At 44.1% G+C, this 18,855-nt stretch overlaps 1 protein-coding gene across 2 annotated transcripts; it reads left to right on the top strand.

Annotated features, from left to right (window-relative positions):
* The first annotated feature begins 640 nt into the window (after positions 1-640).
* Positions 641-17,228, top strand: LOC128848650 (myelin-oligodendrocyte glycoprotein-like). 2 transcript variants are annotated; one of them, XM_054048694.1, is made up of 4 exons: positions 641-720; positions 1,233-1,343; positions 6,946-7,293; positions 16,687-17,228. In XM_054048694.1, the coding sequence occupies exons 2-4, from the start codon at positions 1,238-1,240 to the stop codon at positions 16,758-16,760; spliced, it is 528 nt and encodes a 175-aa protein (XP_053904669.1). In that variant the 5' UTR covers positions 641-720; positions 1,233-1,237; the 3' UTR covers positions 16,761-17,228. The 2 variants fall into 2 exon arrangements, with proteins under 2 accessions (XP_053904669.1, XP_053904668.1); XM_054048693.1 differs by lacking the exon at positions 16,687-17,228 and adding an exon at positions 13,116-14,773.
* The last annotated feature ends 1,627 nt before the right edge of the window (positions 17,229-18,855 follow it).

The raw sequence follows: 18,855 nt of genomic DNA on the forward strand, positions 1-18,855 counted from the left end.
TAAGAAAATGGGTGGTTGTGTTTGTTCTTTATGCTTTAAAGCAGCAAAAAATATTTTTAACTTTGGTGAACCCTCCTTTCCAGGGTGTTATAATTCAGCAACCACTTGTCCAATTCACATCAAATTTGATAGAAATAGTTTACTTCAGCCCCAGATTTAAGGTTCCAATTTTGAGGCTGATAGGATCTTCCTGTAGTTTATAGATGTAGGGTCAAAAATCAGGGTTATAAAGGAAACTATTAGAGTCTTAAACTATGGAGTGACTATCATCACTCCATCATACTGGGATGAAGCAGCCTCTTCCACAGTGGGAATGACTCTGCTCCAACCGGGATGTGTGTGAGGCTAAGCCGTCTAGGTCTGAGAGGATAAGCACATTGCTGTGTGCAGATTTCCATGAGGTCTTTAATTTCATAGCACCATCTAAACGATAATGGTGGCTTTCTGCTTTACAATTTCACTTGCATCTTCAGCCTTGCTACATGCAGGAGAAAAGAGTAAATTCTGCTGCTGTTTAAAAAACATCACCATAAAAGTGCACAAGGACAGATGATCCTGAACTGATTCTCTTTTCCTAAATTATTTTTGCTTTATACTATAACTTTAATTCTTTCATTGTCAGGCACCTCCCGGACTAAGGGTCCATTTCACTGACTGTGAGAAGCTGGAAATGTCCCAGTGACCCTGTAACTGCTGGGAAGTTTCTCCTGGGCTCATGAGGTACGTGGCAGAAAGTTCTCATCCTTTAATTTGTTTTTAAAATGCTCCTTTTTCCACTTGAAAAGCTTCACTAATGACTTTAGATGTTCTGTATTTATCCACGTGACCCAGACCCAGACCCAGAAATTGCAATGCCTTTTCTCACACTGCATTATAAAAACAGATACAAAATACATTTGTTCTTCTTGGCTACTTTCTCTTTGTAATTTTACAACCAAAAAGTTAGTGATTTTTGTGATATTTTTCAATGAATTTTGCAAATGCTAGTATTAAGGCCTTTGTCCAGAATATTGGACTGTAATTTGAGATGGTGAACAGTGAAGCAGAGTTTTGCTATGTCTTGTAACATGTCTTTTGACAAAAACAGTAGCAAACACGCACATTTTGATGCAATTATTAATTAACACATGTCCTAGGGTTCATATTGTGCTCAATGAATTTGTATCCCAAATTACAGCACATTGCTCACTTGGAATTTGTTTTTTCTTTTCCTTTCTGGTGTGTGAATCAAGTTACAATGAAGATGAGAATTTCCTTCCACTCGCATTGTGCCATGGGCAACCCCTCTCTGTCCAGTTACCCCCTTTTCTTTTTTACGGTCCATGTTTCTACATTGGAATCAGGTAGGAAGCCTCTTGTCACAGAGTGTCTTCTACTTTCTCTCAACAGTTTGAATACCATTGATCTTTTGTTATTTTGAAACAATTCATAATAAGAGCATTTTATGTAAATTTGAGAAAGAAAATCTTTTTTTTTTGGGGGGGGGGGCAGGGGAAGATATTGATTTTTCTCCCTTTTTACTCCCCTTGGTCTCAGTGTAACCTGTACTCAGTGGACTTTTACATCATATTTCACCTTAAACTTTCCTCCTGTCTCATCTTAAACTTTTGCGACTCTACCTATCACTATTGAATATTTTCATTAATGACTTGGATAATGAAGCTGGGAGAGGTTGCTACAACTCTGGAAGACAGGATAAGAGTTCCAAATGACCTGGACAAATTGGAGAATTGGTCCGAAATCAACAGGATGGATTTCAATAAAGACAAGATCAAAGCACTTCACTAAGGAAGGAAAAATCAAACGCACAGCTACAAAATGGCGAATAAATGACTAGATGGTAACACTGCTGAAAAGGATCCGGGGCTTACAGTGGATCACCGATTGAATATGAATAAGGCTATGAGTCAGTCATGGAGGTCATGGATTCCATGATTTTATGGGACCTCCATGACTTGCTGAAAATTATGATTCAGCTCCGGGCGGCAGAGCTAAGGCTTCAGCCCTGGGAGGTGGAGCTCAGGCTCCAGCCCCATATAGCGGGGCTTGGGTTTCCATGATTTATTGCTTATTGCCCACATCTTGCCCATGACTTTTATTAAAAATACCCATACCAAAATCTTAGCCTTAAATATGAGTCAACAATGTGATGGAGATGCAAAAAAGGCTAACTAAGATTTTAAGTGATTATAAGTAGCAGGCATAGAAATCAAAGTTGGTTACCTAAGTAATAAATATAGAAATGCAGTCTAAATTTTAACTTTAACAGACTAAGTAAGATTTGAATCAAGTTGTCTCTCACCCTAACAGATCCTACAGGTAGCTTACAGTTCCTTAATACACGGACTGGACACCCTTCCAGCCTGGGACCATTCTCTTCCAGACGATCTTCCAGGTGTTGAGATGGAGGTTGCGGGGAGAGAGGCCAAGAGATGATGTCACTGTCTCTCTTTTATGCTTTCTTCAGGATGCTAGAAAGATCCTTGCTGTAACGTGAGTTAGGTTGCCCCATTGCATATGTGCCTTCTACAAGAAGTCTCTGAGATAGAAGGCTGGGTGTTGATGAGCCATTAACACCTGTCTGGCCAGCGATGGCGGCTTCTTTGTCCCTACTGAAAGTCCAGCTGTGGGCATCTCTCAACCTCATAACATATTTCAGTAACATGTATAGCAATACTTCATAACTTCACATACAATGATAGTACATAAAATCCACAACATATAAAGGTCCAACAGATCCACACTTTTAAAATGACACTTCACAAGGCATACTTTTTACAAAACAAACCATAATCACATGATCATAGTGAATATGAGGGGTCCAGGGTGCTAATTTGAGGTAAAGAGTGTCACACTGATCCATCCCATCTTCCATTCCTTGTTGGTTTTTTGCTTTCTCTTAATAGTTTGAGATGCTTGCTCATCCAACTTGGTCTGTAACCCTTCCCTACAAATGTTTCCCCTTGCTTGAGATTCAGGCTTCAGATAGTTTCTGCAACTTTGACTTAAAGTAATTCCAAGCCTCCTCCACAGTCAGATCCTTGAGTTCCTCAGTCTAGTCCAGTTCCCTAATTCCCTTACTTTTTTTAATTTGCTCTTTTGAAATTAAGAACCCTAATTGCAGATCTATTTTTTATCTTTCCATTTAGTTTAAACTGAATTAGCTCATGATCACTTGAACCAAGGTTGTCTCCTACAACTAGCTGTTCTAAGCGGTCCTCACTACTCATGAATGCCAAATCTAAAATAGCATCAGCTCTTTTGGTTTGGTGGCTATTTGGTGAAGAAATATTTGGTCAGCTATCACATCCAGGAAAATCTGGGCCCTACTATTAGTAGCACTTGTCCTCCAATCTATATCTGGGAAGTTAAAGTCTCCCATAATCATAAAAAGGTCTCTATCCATATCCAAATCAGATGTGTGGGGGGAGGGGGTCTCTAGCATACCCCAAGCACTATCCAGGGGAGCCTCTGGTAGCTTTCTTCTCCAAAGTGATTTTGACCCAAACAGACTCTGTTTTATCCATTCCATCACTTCTGATTTCTTTACAGTTTAACTCCTTATTAATATACGATTCTACTCCACCACCTTTGCCTTTATTTCTGTCTTTCCTGAATGGCACGTACCCTTCAGTTCCTGTACTCCACTCATGACTACTATTCCATCATGTTTCTGTTAACCCTATAATATCTGGTTTCTGCACTGGTAGTTCTAGTTCCTCTATTTTGTTACCCAGGCTCCTTGCATTGGTGTACAAACATCTTAACTGTTGCTGCTTGGCTTCACTCAGATTCCTCACCCGATTGAGTACAGTTATTCTACTTACAGTATTGCCTACTTGACTTTAGCTTCATTGGTATTGGCATTATCTTTCCTCTTACTGTCCATTCTCCTACATACTGCTCTTCCTTTCCCCATTGGAGTATTCTCTCTTGACTTTCCTGCCGGTCAATATTAGAATAAGGCATGAGGATTACATGAGCATCTCCCAGCAGTCTCCCCCCGAGTTCCTAGTTTAAAGCTCTTTTAATCAGTTGTGCCGTCCTCCACCCCAGCAGTCTATTTCCCTCCCTATTCAGGTGGAGTCCATCCCATGAGAACAGTCCTCTGCCCGTGAATGCATCCCAGTCATGAAATATCCCAAAACCGTCTTTGTAGCACCACTGCCTGAGCCATCTGTTGATCATCATAATCTTGTCTTGCCTTCACTCTCCTCCTCTAGGGCCAGGCAGAATCCCACTGAAGATCTCCTGAGCCTCCATTTCTTTAAGTGTCTTCCCCAGCTTGGCATAGTCTCCTTTGGTGCATTTCAGTGAGAATCTAGCAGTATCATTTGTTCCCCATGTGAAGGACAATCAGTTAATTCTTTACTGCTTCCATTAGAATTCTTTTCAGCCTCCGGTCCACATTCTGTATCTTAACTCCTGGCAGACAGCACATTCGTCTGTTCTCCGGATCAGCTCTGGTGACAGGCCTGTCTGTTCTTCTTAGTAGGGAGTCCCCAATCATGTAGACCTTCATTTTCTTGGTTTTGTTGTGATTTTCTGGCCTTCCTCCCAGGGCCAGCTCCAGGGTTTTTGCCACCCCAAGCGGCGGAAAAAAAAAAAAAAAAAAAAGCCGCGATCGGTGGCACTTCGGCGGCAGCCCCACCGCGCCGCTTCATTCTTCTGCAGCAATTTGGCGGCAGGTCCTTTCCTCCGAGAGGGACTGAGGGACCTGCCGCCGAATTGCCGCTGAAGAGCTGGATGTGCCACCCCCTTCCATGAGCCGCCCCAAGCACCAGCTTGCTGTGCTGGTGCCTGGAGCTGGCCCTGCTTCCTCCTGTTCCTTCTGATTGCAAGTCCTCTTGTCTTTTGTTCACACTTGCAATCTTTTGTGAGTCATCCTGTATCCTTCCCCTCTTCTTATAGGACTAGCCGTTCTCTTCTTCCTTGACCTCCCACCTTCTGTGACTGCCTGCTGTGCCCCTTCTTCATTTTCCAACTCAGCAAACCTATTCCTGAGCTCTATTTCTCCTTCATTAGCCAGTCTTTCCCTCTGCCTGGTTCTCATAGTCACATGCTTCCAGTGGCCGCATTCCTCATCCAGCAGTCTCCCCTCAGAGTTCATCAGTGCAGCTTGCATCTGCCAGTCTTGACTTTTCCCTTCAGCCTTCTCTTGTCTTCCCTCCATCATCTGCTTGAATCCCCATCAAAACTAAACAACCATAGTTTCCACTTGCATCTCCAAGTCTCTGATCTTCTCTTCCATCTAGTCTAACAGGTGGCACTTCATACAAACCAAGCTCTTTTTGTGTACCCGCTTCTGGATAATTTACATCCTGCAGCTTCCACATCTGATTGTCTTCATTGTCTCACCCATTCCTTGTCTCACTACCACTGCTGCCTCTGTATCTGTCACAGCCTTCCCACCTAAGCTCCTGTCATGGAGAAAATAACAAATCTCCAAACAAAATCCCCCCTCACCCCGAACACCAAAGCAGAAACAGACCACTACACACTCCCTTCCCCAACCTCCCACTCAAACGCCCCTGTTTTCAGCTCTGTTTGCTGGTTCCTGTGCCACTGGATGGCTGCTTGGCTGCCTTTATAGACCCCCAATCAGAGAAGCCCCACTGCCTAATCAGGGAAGCCCTGCCCCCTAATCTGAACTCTGCTTCTCTCACAAAAAACTATGCCCTACCAGCCTCTGCAAACTGAAGAAAAAAGGAGAAAAAAAAAAAGAAAAAAATCCACACAAACCTACAAAAACTCACTCACTGTCCCCTATGGAATAGGTGCTTGCCTCCTTCCTTCTCCTCCCACTGAACTCCCACTCAAACTCCCCTGTTTTCACCTTTTATTTATTTATTTACTTATTTTTGCTGGCTTCTGTACCAGCCATTGGATTGTGTTATAGCTTTCTCTGCTAAATTGAGCTCATTATCAAGTCATTCCTTAATCTTCTCATAGCTCTTCTCTGAACCCGCTCCAATTTATCAACATCCTTCTTGAATTGTGAGAACCAGGACTGGACACAGAATTCCTGCAGGGGTGTCACCAGTGTGAAATACAAATAAGTTCTGTGACCTGTGTTACACAGGAGATCAGACTAGATGATCACTTCTGGCCTTGGAATCTATGAATCTGTGATGCAAAAGTTTGAATTGCACATTATACAAATAAGTCAAATATATGAAACAGAGTGATTTGAACTGAATGTGACTGACACATGCTGTAAATTCATTTTGTGTGATGTGCTACCAAGCAGAGAATGTCATAAGTGGAAGGGGTAAAGAAGGATTTTGTACTATATTTGTTTGTTTTTCAAATATCTATATTTGAAAGGATACATAGCAAGTTACAAATATAAAACAAAGTACTTTTTTTTTTCAGTTTAGCTTATGTCACTGGGGAAGGGGTTTAAGGCAAACTGAAAAAGGTCACTATTATACCAGAATAAGGGGGTCCACATAGGAGTTATACCAGTATAATTACACCTGGATAACCAGTAAAACTTTCCCATGTAGACCAGGCCTTAAGCTCCACAGCATGTCACAGACACAGCCTCTCCTTTCAGGTGTTCTGTATCATCCTTCTCTCTAGAGGCCACCTGCCTCGGTTCCAGTCTAGCAAACAGTCTTCCACAGGTTAATTGTTCTGGTTTCAGCCATTAACCAGCTCACAACATTTAGAGACAGAGATCACCCATTTTTTAATTCTCTCTGGATTGGTATTGACTAGGAAAAGGGCTGAGTTTAGCTCAAGGGTTAGCTAACATGTGCTAGCTAAGCCTGTCCTAACTTGACCTGTTTTCCAGTGCAGATACAGTGAGACACCATTAGCTCAGTTTTAGCTGGTCAAGTTGCAGCCTAGGCAGTTGTGAGAGATCACCATTCATTACCTATGAAAGCAATCCAGCTCCCCTCTGGTCTAATTTTCTGTGTGTCTTGGTTCCTTTAACAGTGAATTTCAAGGTGATTGGACCTGATCATCCCATCATGGCCTCTGCAGGTGAAGATGCCCTGTTACCCTGTCACCTCTTCCGTAACACAAGTGCTCAGAAGATGGAGGTGCGCTGGTACCGATCCAAGTTCTCTGAACCTATCCATCTGTATCAGAATGAAAAAGATCAGGCTGAGCAGCAAATACCAAATTATCAGGGCAGAACAGAGCTGCTGAAGGATGGTATTGTGAATGGAAGCGTTGTCCTGCGTATACGCAACATCACCCCCTCTGACCATGGGCAGTTTATCTGTTTCTTCCGATCAAGCAGATTTTATGCGGAAGCCACTCTGGAACTGAAGGTGACAGGTCAGTAACTTAGATTCATAGATTCATAGATTATAGGACTGGAAGGGACCTCGAGAGGTCATCGAGTCCAGTCCCCTGCCCGCATGGCAGGACCAAATACTGTCTAGACCATCCCTGATAGACATTTATCTAACCTACTCTTAAATATCTCCAGAGACGGAGATTCCACAACCTCCCTAGGCAATTTGTTCCAGTGTTTAACCACCCTGACAGTTAGGAACTTTTTCCTAATGTCCAACCTAGACCTCCCTTGCTGCAGTTTAAACCCATTGTTTCTGGTTCTATCCTTAGAGGCTAAGGTGAACAAGTTCTCTCTCTCCTCCTTATGACACTCTTTTAGATACCTGAAAACTGCTATCATGTCCCCTCTCAGTCTTCTCTTTTCCAAACTAAACAAACCCAATTCTTTCAGCCTTCCTTCATAGGTCATGTTCTCAAGACCTTTAATCATTCTTGTTGCTCTTCTTTGGACCCTTTCCAATTTCTCCACATCTTTTTTAAAATGCGGCGCCCAGAACTGGACACAATACTCCAGCTGAGGCCTAACCAGAGCAGAGTAGAGCGGAAGAATGACTTCTCGTGTCTTGCTCACAACACACCTGTTAATACATCCCAGAATCATGTTTGCTTTTTTTGCAACAGCATCACACTGTTGACTCATATTTAGCCTGTGGTCCACTATAACCCCCAGATCCCTTTCTGCCGTACTCCTTCCTAGACAGTCTTTTCCCATTCTGTATGTGTGAAATTGATTTTTCCTTCCTAAGTGGAGCACTTTGCATTTGTCTTTGTTAAACTTCATCCTGTTTAACTCAGACCATTTCTCCAATTTGTCCAGATCATTTTGAATTATGACCCTGTCCTCCAAAGTAGTTGCAATCCCTCCCAGTTTGGTATCATCCGCAAACTTAATAAGCGTACTTTCTATGCCAATATCTAAGTCGTTGATGATGATATTGAACAGAGCCGGTCCCAAAACAGACCCCTGCGGTACCCCACTCGTTACGCCTTTCCAGCAGGATTGGGAACCATTAATAACAACTCTCTGAGTACGGTTATCCAGCCAGTTATGCACCCACCTTATAGTAGCCCCATCTAAATTGTATTTGCCTAGTTTATCGATAAGAATATCATGCGAGACTGTATCAAATGCCTTACTAAAGTCTAGGTATACCACATCCACCACTTCACCCTTATCCACAAGGCTCGTTATCCTATCAAAGAAAGCTATCAGATTGGTTTGACATGATTTGTTCTTCACAAATCCATGCTGGCTGTTCCCTATCACCTTACCACCTTCCAAGTGTTTGCAGATGATTTCCTTAATTACTTGCTCCATTATCTTCCCTGGCACAGAAGTTAAACTAACTGGTCTGTAGTTTCCTGGGTTGTTTTTATTTCCCTTTTTATAGATGGGCACTATATTTGCCCTTTTCCAGTCTTCTGGAATCTCTCCCGTCTCCCATGACTTTCCAAAGATAATAGCTAGAGACTCAGATACCTCCTCTATTAGCTCCTTGAGTATTCTAGGATGCATTTCATCAGGCCCGGGTGACTTGCAAGCATCTAACTTTTCTAAGTGATTTTTAACTTGTTCTTTTTTTATTTTATCCGCTAAACCTACCCCCTTCCCATTAGTATTCACTATGTTAGGCATTCCTTCAGACTTCTCGGTGAAGACCGAAACAAAGAAGTCATTAAGCATCTCTGCCATTTCCAAGTTTCCTGTTACTTGGGCTGCTAATTTGAATTCCCAGCAGAATAATAATTTATTTTGATGTGGAACTTGATGTGTCTCATTTTCATGCGAGTATCCAGAATTCCCTTCTATCTGCCAGTTATTTCCCATCAGTTGTTCAGGAGCCTATGCCCTGGGCATAAGCTAACAGATTTCAATGTGTGTCTCTCCACACTCTGGGTGTTCTTTTCACATCTTTGTTGTGCAAGAACTGTGAGAAAATCTATAAGTACCTACATGGGAACAAATATTAGATAATGGCTCTTCAGTCTAGCAGAGAAAGGTGTAACACAAGCTAATGGCAGGAAGTCGAAGCTAGAGAAATTCAGACTGGAAATAAGGCATAATTTTTTAATAGTGAGAGTAATTAACTATTGCAGTGGTTCTCAAATTGTGGTCCGCGAGCTCCATTCAGGTGGTCCGCAGATAGTTCCCTCTAAGGCCGCACATGAGAGAATGAAGGGCCACCCACCCAGGCGTGGCTCCACTAATTAGGTGCCTGGACCCTGGAGAAGACACACATGTAAGGTGAGGTTGTGGCCTTGGGGGGAATAGGGGGTAAGTGGGAGGGGGCAGTGGGGTGAGAAGAGGAGGTGGGGGGAATTTGGGATGTACAGGGCTGCAGCAGCCAGAGAAAGGCGACTTTCCCCAGCTCCAGGGCTGCGGCTGCTGGGGAGGGAAGGCCCTCCTTCCCAGCCTCAGCTGTCTGGCTGCTGGGGCTGGGGAGAGACCCCCCTCCTTCCCAGCCTCAGCTGTCTGGCTGCTGGGGCTGGGGAGAGACCCCCCTCCTTCCCAGCCTCAGCTGTCTGGCTGCTGGGGCTGGGGAGAGACCCCCCTCCTTTCCAGCCTCAGCTGTCTGGCTGCTGGGGCTGGGGAGAGACCCCCCTCCTTCCCAGCCTCAGCTCTCTGGCTGCTGGGGCTGGGGAGAGACCCCCCTCCTTCCCAGCCTCAGCTCTCTGGCTGCTGGGGCTGGGGAGAGACCCCCCTCCTTCCCAGTCCCAGCTCTGTGGCTGCTGTGGTGAGGGAGAGACCTCACTCCTTCCCAGCCTCAGCTCTGTGTCGGCTGTGGTGGGGGAGAGAGGCACATCCATCGCATTAGAAAGGTAAGAATACTGATATTAAAATATGAGTTGTGTGCTTTTATTTGTAGAACAAAAAAAATGTTAATTATCATTAAGGTGTTTTTTTATCCAACGCGCTTTACAATAGCTAGTTAATGGTACAACAACGTTTGGAAAGATCGTTAAGTGGTCCGCTGAGACCCTCAGCAATTTTCAAGTGGTCCCCAAACAAAAAAGTTTGAGAACCACTGAACTATTGGAACAACTTACCAAGGGTTGTGGTGGTGTCTCCTTCACTGGCAATTTTAAAATCAAGATTGGCTGTTTTTCTAAAAGATCTGCTGTCAGAATCATAATGGTCCCTTCTGGCCTTGGAATCTATGAATCTGTGAATGAACCTAGGAAAGACTTTTGAAGACTATTAGACCTTTAATTTTGGAGAAAACAGAAGAGGAGATAAAAAGGTGAAGAAAAATGCTTGAAAATCAGCTCTTGTTTCTTGCCACACAACTTCTAAGGGTGTGTGCAGGAGAAAGAGAAACACCCTTTTCTGATGACGTGAAGTGTCCATCCTAGAAAGGGCTGGAAACTACAGAGAGAGCAGCACCTACAGCAGCAGGACCAGATCTTTTCTTTCTTCTTTTGATTATGTTTCTTTGTCTTTGACCTACACTGACTGAGATCCAAATCCCCTTTGGGACTCGTGTGAAGTGAGGGGTTTCCCCTGGAAAAATACTCAGGGCTCAGAGAGGGGGTAGCTCCAGGTTATTACAACAAAGGCAATGCCGATTCTTTGATTAGAGAATGAATTGTCAGTTGCCTCCCTGCCATGCTTTGTGGGGACATTCTATGAATACTTGAGAGTCCCCAAGCCAACTCCCCCCAGTGTGCAAACAAGGCCTAGCAGAGCCCCGTGTGATATTGCTAGATACAGGATTGATTTCTGGGAGCTGTAGTCTTTGAGGTTAGAGAACTAGCAGGAAGGCAAAGCGCATCTGTATGTGCTGAGGCCAGGGGCTGCTGCAGCAGCTGCTTCTGGAGCTGTTTGATGTTGGATTTCACTTTTTTGGTCTCGGCCTCCACTGCTCAACAAAGTGGTGACTAGGATGGCTCTCCTGCCCCTGAATCCACCTGCACCCTTTCTTCAAAGCCTAGGAGAGCTTCCAATTGCTTTTAATGCTTGGATAAGAGTATCTGAGTACGATGTCCTTGCAGCTAATGACAGAGAACTCTCTGAAGTAAGAAAATGTGCTTTGCTTATGTAAGTGCCTTGGAGCAGAAGGGCAGCTATATGTTACACTCTTCCCTTCTGAAGAATAACTATGATACAGCACTCTCTGCATTCATTTTTGTGTGTGTCTAAAGTGAATGTGGTAGCTGCATGCTATAAATTCCACCAGCGTGGAAACCAGGGGAATTGACAGATCAGTATATTGCTGCTTTAAGGGAACTGATTGTCACATGGGATTTTTGGCAACATGGCAGATGAAATTATTTGAGATCGGCTCATGGAGAAAACAGCTGTGCCTCGTATCAGAGAACATCTACTGCTTGAACCAGAATTGAAATGGCAGAAAGCTGTAACCATTGCTAATCACATCGAGTCAGCAATGGTGGAGGCGAATAGAATGAGCTCAGGGAACAGCAGGTGCGATGCAAGCCGTGCAACCACTACATCTGGACTACAACAAGGCAACTGAAAAATTAAAAGGGCAATGTAAATGAGAAGTAACATGCCCAGTGATTTCAAAACACACAAGGAAAAGAATGTCACCACTGTGAATGTAACACCCCACTACAGACTACACAGGGATTGGCAACTTTTGGCACGTGGCCTGCCAGGGAAAGCCCCTAGCAGGCTGGGCCAGTTTGTTTACCTGCCGCATCCGCTGCTTTGGCCGATCGCAGCTCCCGCTGGCCGCGGTTCACCATCCAAGGCCAATGGGGGCTGCGGGAAGGGTGGCCAGCATATCCCTCGGGCTACGCCGCTTCCTGCAGCCCCCATTGGCCTGGGACAGTGAACCGCAGCCAGTGGGAGCCGCGATCAGCCGAACCTGTGGACGCAGCAGGTAAACAAACCAGCCCAGCCAGGCCCGCCAGGGGCTTACCCTGGCAGGCTGTGTGCCAAAGGTTGCCGATCCCTGGACTATACTGGAAAGCTTGCAGAGCTCAGTGGCCTGCAAAAAGAGCGGACATTTCCCTAAGGTATGCTAAAGCAACCCAGCCTAATCAACAAGTCCGTGCGGTTACCATGCCAGAGGTAACTTACTGCATTGGGTGTGGATGGAAGCAGCTCCACAGACACTGGATAAAATACCGTGTGCTGTTCATGGCTCTGCTGCAGGAGTGAAGCCCCAGGTGGTGGAAGGAATGTTGAACACTGGCTCAGCACTTTCTAGACCACCTGAATTGATTTGCTTGCAATACTTTGGACATGTATCAGTTACTGAACTGAGCTTACACCTAGTGTGCTACTTGATGAACCACATCCCTGTGCTTGGTTGACTACCTGCAACCCTGACATTTGATACATAATGTGTACCGGCAGAATTCTGTCCTATGCCTGGGGTACTGCTATCCTAAACAGCGAGTGTAGGCAGGCAATGGGCACATTGCTTTGACCCCACCTGGCACCACTACAGCACAAACTCTGGTCTCTGCTCTTAACGAGGATGGTACAGAGGAGCCCCAGTGGCTGTGCATTTGGATTTGCTCACGAAATTAAATTTTGACCTCAAGTGACAGCTGTATGACAGAATTTCCCTCTCTACCATTCTCCGTCAGGGATGCTGTAGCACAAGAGGTTAAAAAATTAGTACAAAATGGTGTTATTGAAGAGATTGCATCATCTGAATGAGTCTCATCAATAGTAGTGATAAATAGAAAGGCTGGAGGTGTTTGTCTTAGCATAGATTTAAGGGAGCCTAATAAAGCCATTGTGATTGACAGCTATCCACTCACACATAGAAGAAGCATTGGTGGATCTTTGTGACACAAAGACATTTTCTACTCTCGATCTACAGAATGCATATCACCAAGTTATACTACAGGAGGACAGAGAGATCTCACAGCATTATTACACTTGAGGATCTATTCCACTTGAAACATGCACCATACGGACTTGTATTGGCACCCAGCATTTTCCAAAGAATAATGTCAGTGATTCTGAAGAATCAGCCTGGAGTCCAGTATTATTTGGATGAAATTATTGTGTTTGGGAAGACTTGCGAGGAACATGAAAAACATTTCCATGCAGTACTAAATAGGGTGACCAGACAGCAAGTGTGAAAAATCAGGACAGGGGATGGGGGTTAATAGGAGCCTATATAAGAAAAAGACCCCAAAATCGGGACGGTCCCTATAAAATCGGGACATCTGGTCACCCTAGTACTAAACCACATCAAAACTGCAGGGCTGAAACTGAATTTCGCCAAATGCCAATTCTGACAAACAGAGTTGTTATTTCTGGGGCACATAATTTTGGAGACTGGATTGAAACCTGACCTGGACCACATCATGGTGGTTAAAAAACACCACCTCCAAGAGACACACAAACCTTACATGCTTTCTTAGTTTTTATGTCATGGTATGCCAAGTTTATTCTGAACAACACTTCAGTCACCGTTACAAACATACTCCAGGGAATCTCGAGCTTGGCCTGGATGACTGTTGCACAAGTTGTTTTGAAACAGTGAAAGATTTGATTGAAAATAGTCCAGCACTTGCATTGTTTGACCCTGCCTCAGACTACAGACTGTGAGCAACACTTACTCAAATCCAGGATGACAACATGGAGGACACTGTTGCATTTGCTTGAAGAACACTTACAGAAGCTGAGAGGAAGTATTCATCTGTTGAAAAGAAAGCACTTGCTTGCTATGGACTATGGAAAAATGGAGAACTTAGCTCTGGGGCCAGACTTTCAAGTCGCATACAGATCATAGCTCTTTGACGACACTGTTAACTTCTAAAGGACTTGGATGAGTGGGAGGCCAGATTGCTAGATGGTCAGCAGACTACTGTCTTTCATGTATGTCACAGAATAAAGGCTGGGAATTCAAAATGTGATGCTTGTCCTGCCTGCCCTTGCCGACAGATGGTGACAATGTAGTTGCACTTATAGCAGGCACCCCCACATCCGTTACACAAGAATAATTCAAAGCTGCTTACTTAGCATGCCCCATTCAACAAAGATTGCAGGAACAGCTGATAACAAAATGGCTACACAACCCCAAATGCTTGATCCAGCTTTGCCCCTGTCAAGGCTGTATCCCCACTTTGAACTTTAGGGTACAAATGTAGGGGCCTGCATGAAAACTTCTAAGCTTAACTACCAGCTTAGCTCTGGTCCGCTGCCACCATTTCCCAATTGGATTCCCTCCCTGGGAAGCCTTGAGAAACCTTTCACCAATTCTCTGGTGAATACAGATCCAAACCCCTTGGATCTTAAAACAAGGAGAAATTAACCATCCCCCCTCCTTCCTCCCACCAACTCCGGGTGAATACAGATTCAACACCTTGGATCTAAAACAAGGAGAAATTAACCATTCCCCCTCCTTTCTTTCACCAACTCCTGGTGAATACAGATCCAACCCCCTTGGATCTAAAACAAGGAGAGATTAACCATTCCCTCTCCTTCCTTTCACCAACTCCTGGTGAATACAGATCCAACCCCCTTGGATCTAAAAACAAGGAAAAATCAATCAGGTTCTTAAAAAGAAGGCTTTTAATTAAAGAAAAAGGTAAAAATCATCTCTGTAAAATCAGTATGGAAATTAACCTTACAGGGTAATCAAACTTAAAGAGCTCAGAGGACTCCCCTCTAGTCTCAGGTTCAAAGTACAGGAAACAAAGATAAACACTCTAGTAAAAGGTACATTTACAAGTTGAGAAAACAAAGGAAAACTAAGACGCCTTGCCTGGCTATTTACTTACAAGTTTGAAATAGGAGAGACTTGTTTAGAAAGATATGGAGAACCTGGATTGATGTCTGGTCCCTCTCAGTCCCGAGAGCGAACGCCCTCCCAAAACAAAGAGCACAAACAAAAGCCTTCCCCCCACCCCCCAAAGATTTGAAAGTATCTTGTCCCCTTATTGGTCCTTTAGGTCAGATGCCAGCCAGGTTACCTGAGCTTCTTAACCCTTTACAGGGAAAAGGATTTTGGAGTCTCTGGCCAGGAGGGATTTTATAGTACTGTACACAGGACAGCTGTTACCCTTCCCTTTATAGTTATGACAGCCCCTTTACTGTAGCGTACTCAAAACAATTCTGTACTAGACGGATGGGTATTATGAGGTACTGACTGGTTGATTGTACCCGACACACTGCAGACAAAATTCATACATCTGGCACATGATACACATCAAGGGACTGACAGAATGAAAGAGTGTCTATGTGACCTGTATTGGGGCCAAGAATGCATGCTCAGGTTGAAGCAGCTGTAAAAACGTGCATTACTAGCCAGCTCCATGACAAAATGGTGGTGATCATGTGCCACCATTACAGCCTGTTCTTCTTCCAGATGCCATATGGGAAAAGCTTGCCATTGATATTATATGTCCATTATTATATTTATATGTCATCTCTGCTACACTCATCAAGTTCGTGTCGATTGTCTTTAGCAGGGAAGGGAACCTGAAAAATTTGTGTTGGACAATGGAACACAATTTTCCTCACTGGAATTTGAAACCTTTCTGGCAGAAGGGAACATAAGTGGCTCTGTTGATATGGGGAAAGTCGTGGACGTGATATAGCTTGACTTTAGCAAAGCAGTCTCACGCATTCTTGCCAGCAAGTTAAAGAAGTATGGATTGGATGAATAGACTATAAGGTGGATAGAAAGCTGGCTAGATCGTCGGGCTCAATGGGTAGTGATCAACGGCTTGATGTCTAGTTGGCACCCGGCAACAAGCGGAGTACCCCAGGGGTCGGTCCAGTTTTGGGCACCCCCACTACAGAAAGGATGTGGACAAATTGGAGAGAGTCCAGCGGAGGGCAACAAAAATGATTAGGGGGATAGGGCGCATGACTTATGAGGAGCGGCTGAGGGAACTGGGGTTATTTAGTCTGCAGAAGAGACGAGTGAAGGAGGATTTGATAGCAGCCTTCAACTACCTGAAGGGGGGTTCCAAAGAGGACGGAGCTCGGCTGTTCTCAGTGGTGGCATGTGACAGAACAAGGAGCAATCATCTCACGTTGCAGTGGGGAGGTCTAGGTTGGATATTAGGAAAAACTATTTCACTAGGAGGGTGGTGAAGCACTGGAATGCGTTACCTAGGGAGGTGGTAGAATCTCCATCCATAGAGGTTTGTAAGGCCCAGCTTGACAAAGCCCTGGCTGGGATGATTTAATTGGGGATTGGTCCTGCTTTGAGCAGGGGGTTGGACTAACTGACCTTCTGAAGACTCTTCCAACTCTAATCTTCTACGATTCTATGACACTTTAACATTACATGTAGAAAATAATCATGTATTACAATCAAATTGATTGAGAAATTGAACAATTCCATAGAAGTTTGAAAGACAGTCTGGAGACAGCTATGCTGGAAAGAAAAGTGTGGACAACCTTCACTACGATTACTTTTAAATCTACAGGGCTACACGCCATGCCACAACACAAAAGTCACCTGCTGAATTATTGCACGGTAGAGAGATGCATACTAAATTAAACATTGCTGGATTACATGGGCCTATATCTGATATATCATTGCTGCCGGATATCAGACAAACAGTTCAATGAAAACCACAAAAAATATAAGATGCAGATAAATGCTGTGGGGTCAGGGAACTGAAATTCAAATGTGGCTTGTTTATAGAAGTATGAAAACCTGGAATGTTAGGAAAAGGAGAACCCAGGTTCACTTCCCCACTGAAAATTGTTTCTAAAAAGGACTATGACACTCCGTACCTCAGAGTAGCACTCTGGAACTCCCATATTCATCACTGTCATAGAATTATGATATGTTTTGTACGAAGTTTGCCTTGAGAGGTATCATGTTAAAAGTCTTGATCTGTTGAACATTAATATCCTGTTGGATTGTATGTGCTATCATGGTATAGGAAGTTATGAAGTTTTGCTATGTATGTGTTACTGAAATATGTTGTGAGGTTGGGAACACCCACAACCAACCTTTCAGGTGCAACAATGGAGATATCCCATCTCCTAGAACTGGAAGGGACCTTGAAAGGTCATCAAGTCCAGCCCCCTGCCTTCACTAGCAGGACCAAGTACTGATTTTGCCCCAGATTCCCAAGTGGCCCCCTCAAGGATTGAACTCACAACCCTGGGTTTAGCAGGCCAATGCTCAAACCACTGAGCTATCCCTCCCCCCCAATGGAGGAGGCAGACAGGGGTTAATGGCTCATCAACACCCATCAAGGAAAGGATCTCAGAAACTGTATACAATGGAAACTTCTCAGAGAGAACACGTAGACAATGGAGACTGCTTGACCAATGGAGACTACCTGATCCCCACACCACAGCAAAGGATTTTTCCAACAAGCTGGAAGAAACTATAAAAGAGGGGAAGTGACATCATCACTTGGCCTCACTCCCCCCCACAACTCAACACCTGGAAACATGTTTGGAGGACAAAGACTTTGTATGTGGGAGGGTGGTTTCAGGCTGGAAAAGAGTCCCAGCCTGTGTATTGAGGAACTATACTATCCTGTTTAGTTTATAGAACTCAGATTGTGAATTTACTTTTATTTCTTAGGTAACCAACTTTGATCTCTACATTCGCTACTTATAATCACTTAAAATCTATCTTTCTGTAGTTTATATTTTACCTAAAACAGTGTGGTTTGGTTGAAGTGCTTGGGAAATCTCAGCTCAGTTTACATCGAAGCAGGGGCAGTCTGGGTAATGAACTTATTCTGGTTAGGCTTCTGACCAGGGCAAGATGGTACAGCTCTGCAGTGCAAGGCTGGGGAGCTGGGGGGAATTGGCTGGGGAGCTGGGGGGGAATTGGCTGGAGCCTCCCTATTGTTGGTTCATGAATGACTGGGAGAAGCATTCATGTAACTCAGCTGGGTGTGTTGCTGTCTATGGATGGCTGTGTAAGGGTAGTGCCTGCCAGGGGTATGTGGCTTGACACAGCATCACAGTGTGAGGGGCACCCCATGTTGGAGGGACAGAGGGCTCAGTGGTCCCACAGTCCATGTTGCACCCCAGGGACCCGGTCACAAGGACCTCACGCTTACAAGCTGTCAGATGGTCAGTCTGGAGCACTATTCATCTTGCCCCTGCTTACTAAGACATAGTGCAATGTTTCAGACTATCTAACTAGCCCTTTGCTGCTGACAATACAGGATAACTGACAGGATATTGGGCCTGACAAATATGCTGTCAGAGTCTGACAGCCAACTGTATTGGCTAGAGACTGTGTTCTGTAATTATTAAAGGAACAGTCTTCTATTATAACTAGAATTCTAATTACAGTTACATAACTACTTCTTAGTTATTGTTTATTTGCTAATTACATTATTTATGTTTATTATAGTAGCAGGTTATTGGATTAGTATTACTGCCGTAAGATTGAGTTTGTTCTAAGACGAGGGAAATGTGGTGTTGTTAGATCCAGCATTGATTGCTGAGAGCTGTAGTCTTTGTTTAGAAGCCAACAGGAAACAGGAAGTGTAAATATGGGTGTTGTTTCATTGTTGTCATAATAAACCTTGTTGGATTTCACCCTTTTGGTCTCAGCTTCCACTGCTCAGCAAAGAATGAGATAATATTCAGTTAGGTAATAAATACACCATGAT

This window comes from Malaclemys terrapin, chromosome 14 (genome assembly GCF_027887155.1).
Source record: "Malaclemys terrapin pileata isolate rMalTer1 chromosome 14, rMalTer1.hap1, whole genome shotgun sequence".
Classification (NCBI taxonomy): Eukaryota; Metazoa; Chordata; order Testudines; family Emydidae; genus Malaclemys; species Malaclemys terrapin.

Bases quoted from the DNA above. Each gene is read 5' to 3' on its own strand.
- LOC128848650 (XM_054048693.1), top strand. From the start codon at position 1,238: ATGAAGATGAGAATTTCCTTCCACTCGCATTGTGCCATGGGCAACCCC. The intron at 1,344-6,945 runs GTAGGAAGCCTC...TTCCTTTAACAG, and splicing joins TGTTTCTACATTGGAATCAG to TGAATTTCAAGGTGATTGGA. The intron at 7,294-13,115 runs GTCAGTAACTTA...CTCGATCTACAG, and splicing joins TCTGGAACTGAAGGTGACAG to AATGCATATCACCAAGTTAT.